Raw genomic sequence first — 9,959 nt, 5'->3', positions numbered from 1 at the left:
AGTGGCTCACCCTTTCTGCAAACATATACTTTTCAGTGTGATTCCAAAAAGGAGATGACATGATACTTTATAGAATATCAAATTAGGGAGAAAGAAGCATAATTGGTATGATGCTCGGGTATACATAGAACTAAAGTTTAATGGTGGATATATATTATCAAAATGGAAACATCAGACATAAATTTTGTTCTTATCAGTGCTTTTTTATGCCATTACCAACAACCATATTATTACTTGAGAGTTGTCCCTAATCATAGAATACATGACATATTGATATACCTGGTGGATTGTAGAAACTCATGTAAGGAAACAAAATAGAGAATTTATCTCTTTTCCATATCTTCTTCCATTGTTGTGACTTGAGACTAATCTCATAGATTCCAAGGTCTATGGTCACAAATATAGTATTTCTACCCTCCACAGATCCAACCAGCTGAAGTCTTATATCGGTATTTTGAATAGGAACAAGTTTCTTGAGATCAATCACTCTGTATTGAGTCCACGATGCATCTCCATTGGAACCCACTTGTCTTGACCACAAGTAAAGGTTCAAATCGACTATATGTGCAAATCCTAAACCACCATCCTTCATCGTCATGTGGATAGAATCTCTAGCAAGAGCCGGTGGTGCATCATGTAAGGATAAAGAGTTTGAAATCATGTCGTACTTGAGAATTTCTGCATGTTCATCATGGTCATACGCAAGCATGAAGTATAGTGTGTCTTGGATAAGGACAGGGGGCACCACCTCGATGAATGCATCATGAGACACAAGATGTAGACTAGAACACGGCTCACTCCACACTTGAAGATGAGAGGGAGACTTGCTCCACTCAACTGTCTCAGGAAAGAAAACGTCTACAAAACACCCACCAGAACTCTGATTCACACCGATGAATACCACCTGGAAGGGGCCCTCATGACATGCTCGGTGATCGCATCCATTCACTGCACAGAGCACCGCGGCCCCAAGGCTGAAGCACTCCGCTAGAGCATATAAATCCTTTCGACGACCTGTCATGGGGTCCCAAACAAAGAATCTATCGGGTGGCATATCCTCATCTTGAAGAAGAACACGACCATGGCGACAATCCCACACAGAGTACTTGTGGCTCCCCCAGTCCTCGGGATAGCGCGCGCTGAAATTCGTGGTGCTTACCAAGGGGGGGACGGGGTCCGAGGATGGGAAATAAACGAAGCCGATCATGGGGGGATCTCCATGGAACTCATGGTACCGACCACGAAATCCATGGCCGGAGAGGAGGCCTAGCCAGAACTTGTTGGCGAGGGAAGCACGCACAAGCCACGCGGGTTCGTCTGGTGGGAAGCGAAGGAAGATCTCCTCCAGAAGTTCGCTCGGCAGATCCGGTGACGGCGGCGACATGGTTGGTGGAGGTAGGGTGTTAGGGTTTCTAATGGGGAAATCCTTACTGGCCTCTTTGGAATCGTGTGGGGGGGGGGGGGGGGAGGGAGGGGTGGGTGGTGTTGATTAGTGCCCTTCTTTATTTTGGCACTTTATAAGATTTCCCCTCTTTTACATCCATCTTCCTTTTTACCACACAATTTTTTGGCAACTTGATTATTTTCCCTTTTGTTTTATTTATTTTCTTTTGAGGAAAACTGGACAAAAATGTAGGATAAATATACCCTCGGACGGTGGTTGCACAGACAACCAAAAGAAAGGTCGAATGGCCCTTGTTCAAAAGGGGTTCCAGAAGAACCCTAGAGTTACCACCATCACATCCCCTCCCCCTCCCCCAGCGAGCCACCCATGTGTCTTGCCGAGTGGGCGATCGTGCTCGAGTGTCGTGTAGATTTTCAGTGAGGAGGATTGTATGGTTTCTGATTTGCGTTCAAGCCCCTGATGTTTCTTTAGTGTACGCATTAGAGTCTGGTAGGAGTGAGTTTTCCCTCCTTGTATGGGCCTGGCCGTGTATCGCATTGGCTCTTGGATACGACAAGGAGGATGGATCCAATAATCCAAGAGAGCTACTAAGCTTTCGAAAAATGTCAAACATTCCAAACTCTCTACTATAAAAATATTGTTGGGATCTTTCCAGAAATCTCTAAGGAACGCTTATGAAGTTTCCAAAATTCTCAAAAAATGTAAAATTTACAAAATCTCTAGAACTTATAGAAGAACTTATATTTTTCTTGAAATTGAGTTAACACATATTTGTTCTATATATCCAGGAAGTGAACTCGCCAAGGTCATCGACCGCCGCAAACTCGCACTCGTTCGCCTCCCGCCGTCACCATGGAAAACCTTAAAACCATAAGAAAATTAACATATGATTTAATTTGAATAATTAGTTGATAAATCATGACTACAGAAACACCAAGTAAACTAAACATGCAAATCAACAAAGTAGATGAAAAGATAGCATCTAGACAAAACAAACCTATCACATCTATTTCAAACAACAGAACTAGAAACTCTATGAAGATCTAAAACATGAAGGATGTAAATCACATATGGTCTAGCATTGACCGCAGCAGGGGCGTTGGCGGCGACATCAGCGTCAGTGTTGTAGCCCATGTTGAGGTTGCCGATGTCCGGGAAGAAGTCGTCATTCTGGAACTCGTCATCGGACGACACCGTGATGCCAGTAGTCACGCATAAGCGCTCCCCCAAAAATCGGATTGCCCCTCACCTTTACAGGTCTACGAGAGATAGGGTTCCTGAGTCGTACTATATCGTCGGTCGGGGCATGCCGAAGGACGGGATGAGGAAGATGAAGGCGGCGACGCAATTCTCTAGAAAGAGGTGGTCGCATACGGTGTCTCGTACATGCAGCTAGGGTTTGCGTGCGGGTTTACAGTGTGGTCAGGAAGATCGTGGGGTGCAACACATGTCCGAGCAAGCCACGATCCAAAAATTCCGGAACGAAATGGTTGCATTAACATGTTTGTTAATGACTCGTAATTTATCACACAAGTATTTTCCTGAACAACAAAACGGTAAGCTAGGCTCGATTTCTTTAACCCACGGCGCGGCGCAACATGCATGCATGACGAGGTGGGAGACGGAGAGGAAGGAGTGCGCGAGAGCGCTCTCTCTCTCTATTCTCACTCACTTATAAGGATTAGAACAATCTCCTTATAAACCACTCCACATCTCTCTCAACTAGCAATGTGAGACTAAACTTTAGTCCCACCCCTTGCCATACCCACATGGCCAGATGATTTCAGAATTTGTATTGGGCTATGGACTAAAGCCCAAGACCAAATTCCAATATATGGCTAGATGGACCCCATGGTGCACTTCTTGTAGCACCATCATGTAAAGAGGCTTTTGCAAATGCCCTAGTCCAATGCCCTCGCGTCTGCAGGACTTGTTGCAGGTGCCGGCGTGCCGTGAATGACACATGAGCTATGGTCCCATGTCACACTTTTGTCTTGTCACAAGCATCCGATCTCATCTCTTCTTCCCACATCGGAAAACAACACAAATTAACATTCTATTAAATTAACTTATAGTACCCATAAAAAGAATACTAAATTAACTTGGATCAGTCTGATCGGGAGAAATGCGGCCGGGTCAAAGGTATTCCTATCAGATGACAAGATATATACTAGAATGTTGTACTCTATCTTCAGAATAAAATACATTATATTTTATCCTGAGTAAAAGATGATAAATTCTACATCTTAGTGTACTGTTCATTACTGTTTACCAATAATGAAATCAAGATTTGTTCGCAGGGGCGAGCGCCGGCGCGGCAGCAGCTACTCCAATGTTATTAATCACCGCGGCCCAATGGTCTCGGCTCAAGGTGCTTGCCTTGGTTGAACGGGCGGGGTAAGGTGGTCGTATTGTCGTTCGTTTTTTTTATGCCACCTCCTCCGCGTCCTGCGATGGAATGAAACGACCTGGTTTTGGCCCGACCGAACATGCATAAGTCCCCAGGAGAGAATTCCTAGTACTGTTACAACACACTCTTGTCATCTTTAATTATATTCCAAGTAAAAAAGGCCAAAGCTAAAATAATCTGATAAAAGTTTCCTTATTTGGGCTACTATATTTGGCAAACCCATCTATAAATAAGAGACAAATTATTAAAAAACCTGAATTCTTCCGGGCGCGTGCCAAACCGAAGCCCCGAGCGGACGCAGTACATGACAGCTGACAGCTGTTAAATCGTGTATCCTCAATAAATGGTATGGTATGCTAGCTGCCGTTTTTTTAAAAACTGTAACTTTTAAACCGTGCAGCGAAATTACAATCTGTTTTCACGTTTAGAATCACCACGACGAGAGCTTTGAAACTAGACCACATTTTCATATGTTTCGATAGACTTTTTTAACAAGCAACTTTGATGCGCGACGGAGCAACTTTGTTGTGCAACAAAACAACTTTGGTGTGCGGCAAAGCAACTTTGCTGTGCAACGAAAACACTTGATTCACAACGATGGTAGGCTTCACAACAGCCGCAATAACAACTCCTAATGCGCAAGAAAAAATGATACGAGCAACTCTAGGTCGTTGGCCGCACCCATGATGTAGTTCACAAGGTTTGACCCTAGTCGGTCGCAGCAACAATGTTGCCGAGCAAGCCATCCGAGCCCTCGCCAGTAACAAGCACAGTTGTAAGTATCATCTTCCCACATTTGGTGGCTCTGGCATATCGAGCTTTGCTTTCCGAAACACCCCCACGTCGGTCGAGTCAGTCGTTCCTCCGTTCATGCCGGCCGAGTCATCCTAGCAACTTTGTTGCAATAGTTGATTTTCGTCGTTGCTAAGTTGCCTATAATGCTTTTTGGTACTGCAAGGCAGAGGAGGAGAGGGGAATAGCTTGGGCGTGAGCGGGTGAGAGGCGGCGGCCGTGAAGGCCTTCACGCCGCTGCTCCCGCCGCCGCGGTCCTTTAGGCCAGATGGATTCAGAGCTGGGGCTGCCTCGGACATGGGTAATACTGCAGTAGACGGTAGTCGAAGTCCTCCCTTCGCCCATGTCGACCATCGCCAGCCTTCCTCCATGAGCTCCGTCGGCGGTCGCCAGGTATGTGCCTCCAAAATCATAGGCAACAAGTGCGACCAGTTCAAGGCCCAGCGGGTGTAGCCGGAGGCCATCCAATTCGGCCACATCTCCCACATCAGGGGTGACCTTGCCGTCCAGGCCATCGCGCCATGCCACGCCGTGGCGTTCATTTCAAGTCAGCAGCTTCTGGGGAGGTAATCTCAAGCCTGCTTTGCAACTTTGGTGCCTAGCAGAGCAACTTCAGAACTCGACGGAGCAACTTTGGGACCCGACGGAGCAACTTTGCTGCCCAACAGAGCAACTTCGGAACCCGACGGAGCAACTTTGCTGCCAGATAGAGCAACTTTGCTGCCGGACAGAGCAACTTCGGAATCCAACGGAACAACTTTCTGCCCAGCAGAGCAACTTCGGAACCCGACAGAGCAACTTTGATGCTTGCGGCACAATCTTGGTGTCCGACAGAGTAACTTTGGTGCCTTACTGTGTAACTCTAGTGTTGACAATGTCCAAGTGGCAACTTTGATGTCCGACTACTCTAATTTGGTGCACCGAAGTTGGCTAGCTTTTTATTTGTCAAGTTGCATACCACTACAGTGAAGGTACCTAAAACTACACTAAAGTTTCTCACTATTATCGTGAACTTGCTCGTTACTTTGTGGTTTTTTTCTAAGTTGTGTATCGTTTTTGTATAATTGCATGCCACTGCAATCTATCGTTATTTATAAACATGCGAAGTTGTATTTAGTTGTTGTAACGATGCAACTATTGCTGCGAAGTTATCTACCATTGTTTTAAACCTTTTTTCGCTGCGTACTAAAATTACTTAGTCGCTCATCTAAGTTGCTTTGAAGCACATCAAAGTTGCTTCTTAATTTTTTTTGTTGAAATATATGCAAGCGAGATCTAGTTTTGAAGATCTTGTCAGGAGGATTCCAAATGTGAAAACGAATCATAATTTTGATACATGGTTTTAAAGTTATAGCTTTTTCAAATAGATCTACAATATCTAGCTAGCCTACGCGTTGAGGAAAGAAAAAGCATACCAGCCCATGCAAAGCAGCGAATTAACCGTGGAATCTTTCCGTTTTTATCAGTGGGGACAAAAACTTTCCTAATATAGTGGGTATGCTGGACACTACAAACAAGCACGCGGCCGCCCGCTAGACGCGTCCATAAAAAAAATTAACTTGGAAATCACTACTCTTAATGTCAGATGGATATTTGGACATTATATTCCAAAATGAAATATACTGCTAGTTACTTTTTATGGGTGCCACGTAACAGAAACTTACCTCTCACACTACCTATTTTCGGTGGGTAGGGAATCCTTTGTATATATATAGAGCAAGCATCAGGTACTATTGATTGTAAAACATTCTGTCTCATAAGCAAAATATTGGCCGCATGGACAAGTACATGAAGCATGCCTACACACTAGCCATATTGTTGGCCCTTCTTGTCATGTACTTTGCTACCCATACACAGTGTAAGGCAGATACTATGTTATTTCTATACTTGTGTTGATTGGTGTTCTTTCCGATGTTAATCTTCCAGTACAATGTGGGACAGGTTGCCTATATATTTTTGTTCTTTGAATGTGTATCAACAACGTTTGTTTAGATGACCATGCTTTTGCATCTTATTGGATCGATCAATTACAAGTTAGTCAATAATATAACATATGATTTTTTATGTGCATATTAATGGATTATTCTCTATTCCATAGGCGCTTTCATAGAAGATGTGGATAACAAGAAGATTAATTTGCCTTCTGGACTATGCAGTCATAATGGATCGGTTTGTCACTTAGGGTATTGCTTCTGCTGTTTGCTAACCAACCAGTGCTATACGTCAGTGGACGATTGCAGGACTGAGTGTAAAAAATCATCTTATTCAGACACAGTAGCGGCTGCAAACAATACTCGTTAGTAGGGTTGATTGTAAAAAAATCATCTTACTCGGGCATAGTAGCTGCTGCAAACAATACACATTTGATGTTCCTGGATGAGCAATCAATGTCGAATAAAAGGCAGTATTATAGTTGTTGTAAAATATTCAACATTTTCTCTTATCATATGTGATGTTATTTCTCGGTTTTCTAATTTGTGCAAAAAAATCTACAATCAGGACAGTCACAACTTTATTTCTTTATTCCATCTCTCACAATGTGCTCCACTACACATTGACTCTAAATCACGTATGTAACTTTGAAGTTTAAGCCTATCAAAATTCCAAAAGGAATGGTGGATGTCAAAAAACTCACAAGATATCATTTTAATATTTTTTATGAATATCTTAAAATCGGATAACAAAGATGAATTATGTATTTCAAAGGGAAATGACTCATCAGTCATGCGGAGGCCAGACATCCATGCATACCTACAGAAACCATGAATGCGATTGGGTGCTCTGTATCACAAGTCCATGTTGTTGAGAATGAGCAACTAGTATTCACAGTGGGCCAAAGGCCAGTACATGTACAAGGGTACAATATGCAGGGAAACCCCTCACACTATGGGAATATACAGTATAGGGGACTACAGGGGACTATACACCACTAACACCCCCCTCAAACTCATGGTGGATCAACAACACTGAGTTTGGAGAGAAAGAACCCATGCTGTGCTCTGGTCTGGGCCTTGGTGAAGAAGTCAGCAAGCTGTAGCTCGGAAGGCACATAAAGAGGGGCCACAACCTGTTCCTGCACAGCATGACGCACGTAGAAGGCATCAACACCTATGTGTTTGGTGAGCTCATGCTTCACCGGGTCACGCGCAATGCTGATGGCTCCAGTACTGTCCGATAAGAGAGGAGTCGGGGCATCAGAAGAAACACCGAAATCCGCAAGTAACCAGCGTAACCAAGTCACCTCAGCCGTCAAGAGAGCCATCGCTCGCAACTCAGCCTCGACACTCGAACGATAGACTGCAACCTGCTTCTTGGTCTTCCAAGCAATGAGGGAGGTACCAAGAAAGACACAGTAGGCAGAAAGAGACTTACGATCCTCCGGATCGCTAGCCCAAGTAGCATCTGAGTAGGTCTGGAGCTGTAAGGAGCTGGAGCGAGGAAAGAAAAGGCGATGGGAGATAGTGCCACGGAGATAGCGGAGGACACGAAGAAGATGACTATAGTGGACACTAGTGGGAGCAGCCATGAACTGACTCAGAATGTGGACCGGATAGGAGATGTCAGGACGGGTGACAGCAAGATAGACCAGGCTCCCAACCAGGTGACGATAGCAAGTCGGGTCAGGAAGAGGATCACCATCAGTGGAGCGGAGATGGATATTTAGCTCCATAGGAGTCTCGACAGTGAGAAGGTCCTGAATATACTTTTCCTGGGAGATATAGAAGCCATCGGAGGTAGAGGAAACCTCAAGCCCAAGAAAGTAGCGTAGAGGACCAAGATCAGTCATGAGAAACTGATCACGAAGACGGGCCTTAACAAAGGCAATATACTCAGGGTCGTCACCTGTGATGATCATGTCATCAACATAAAGAAGAAGAAGAGTCCGACCGCGAGAAGATGTGTGGACAAAGAGCGCGGGGTCATGTGCGCTAAGGACAAAACCAGCAGAAGTCACCACAGAGGCGAAACGCTGAAACCAGGCGCGAGGGGCTTGCTTAAGGCCATAGAGAGAGCGCCGGAGACGACATACCATGCCATCGGGAATAGAATAGCCAGGAGGTGGCTGCATGTAGACCTCCTCGTGCAGCTCACCGTTAAGAAAAGCATTCTGCACATCAAGCTGAGAGACAGACCATCGACGAACAGAAGCAACAACAAGGAGAGTACGAACAGTGGTCATGTGAGCCACTGGAGCAAAGGTCTCATCATAGTCGCGGCCATGCTCCTGCTGAAAGCCGCGAGCCACAAGATGAGCCTTGTAGCGCTGAAGGGAACCATCAGAGCGGGTCTTGACCTTATAGACCCACTTGCAGGTGATGGGACGAACAGAGGAAGGAGGGGTGACAATATCCCAGGTGCCCGTACGCTCGAGAGCAGCAATCTCCTCAGCCATCGCTAGCTGCCATTCGGGATGAGCAACAGCATCCCGATAAGAAGTCGGCTCAAGGACCATAGAGAGGCCGTAGTGAGTGGGAGAATAGCGATCAGGAGGAGGACGAGGCCGAGCACGAAGATGATGAGTCGGCTCAGACGGAGAGGGCATTGCACCTGAGGTGGAGGGCAGATCAGAAGGAGCATCATCATCCTCTCGTGAACGACGGGAGTAGTGAAAAGGGTAGGGAGGAACCACCGTAGGCGAGGAAGGGGACATGGGAGAGGAAGGTGTGGGAGAAGGTGGTGGGGGAGGAGAGGAGGGTCTGGTGGGCGAAGGAGGAGAAGGTGGTGAGAGAATCGGCGGTGAAGGGACCTGATGCATAGGAGGAGGGGAGTCAGGGAACATGAGAAAAGAGAGATCATTCACGGAGAAGGAAGAAGAGGCGGGACGCGGGTAGAAAGGACGGGACTCATCAAAGGTGACATCCCGAGATATGCGCATCCGACGAGCAATAGGATCCCAACACTTATATCCCTTATGCTCAGGGCTGTAGCCAAGGAAGACACACTCAACAGATTGAGCAGTCAGCTTGGTGCGTTCGCGTGGAGCAAGAAGAACATAGCAAACGCAACCAAAAAGACGAAGGGTAGAATAATCAGGAGTGTGACCAGTAAGACGCTCAAGAGGAATACCACCCTGCAAGGCTGTGGAGGGCTGAAGGTTGATGAGATAGGTGGAAACAGACACAACCTCAGCCCAGAAGTGAGGAGGAAGAGAGGCAGCGATCATCATCGCACGTGCTGTCTCAAGCAGGTGGCGATGCTTGCGCTCAGCCACGCCATTTTGGGCATGGGCGCCAGGACAGGAAAACTGGGCAACAGTACCCTGCTCAGCAAGAAAACCATGCAATAGCTAGGAGATATACTCACCGGCAGAATCAGCCCGAAAGACACGGATAGGCGTGGAAAACTGAGTAT

General features: G+C 46.0%; 1 protein-coding gene and 1 long non-coding RNA gene across 2 annotated transcripts; one reads left to right on the top strand and one right to left on the bottom strand.

The window, feature by feature from the left end:
* Positions 1-247: 247 nt before the first annotated feature.
* Positions 248-1,384, bottom strand: LOC127346557 (uncharacterized). Its single transcript, XM_051372845.1, has one exon. It carries the CDS (start codon positions 1,382-1,384, stop codon positions 248-250), a length of 1,137 nt encoding a protein of 378 aa, XP_051228805.1.
* A 4,987-nt stretch (positions 1,385-6,371) lies between these two features.
* LOC127348121 (uncharacterized) lies at positions 6,372-7,033 on the top strand. Its single transcript, XR_007879680.2, has 2 exons — positions 6,372-6,465; positions 6,706-7,033. It is a non-coding gene; the product is annotated as an uncharacterized lncRNA (long non-coding RNA).
* The last annotated feature ends 2,926 nt before the right edge of the window (positions 7,034-9,959 follow it).

The sequence above is a fragment of the Lolium perenne genome, chromosome 4, assembly GCF_019359855.2.
Source record: "Lolium perenne isolate Kyuss_39 chromosome 4, Kyuss_2.0, whole genome shotgun sequence".
NCBI classification, from domain to species: domain Eukaryota; kingdom Viridiplantae; phylum Streptophyta; class Magnoliopsida; order Poales; family Poaceae; genus Lolium; species Lolium perenne.
This window is presented reverse-complemented; position numbering and strand designations above follow the sequence as displayed.

What these genes read in the sequence shown, in the direction of transcription:
- LOC127346557 (XM_051372845.1), bottom strand. Translation starts at nt 1,384, where the DNA reads ATGTCGCCGCCGTCACCGGATCTGCCGAGCGAACTTCTGGAGGAGATC.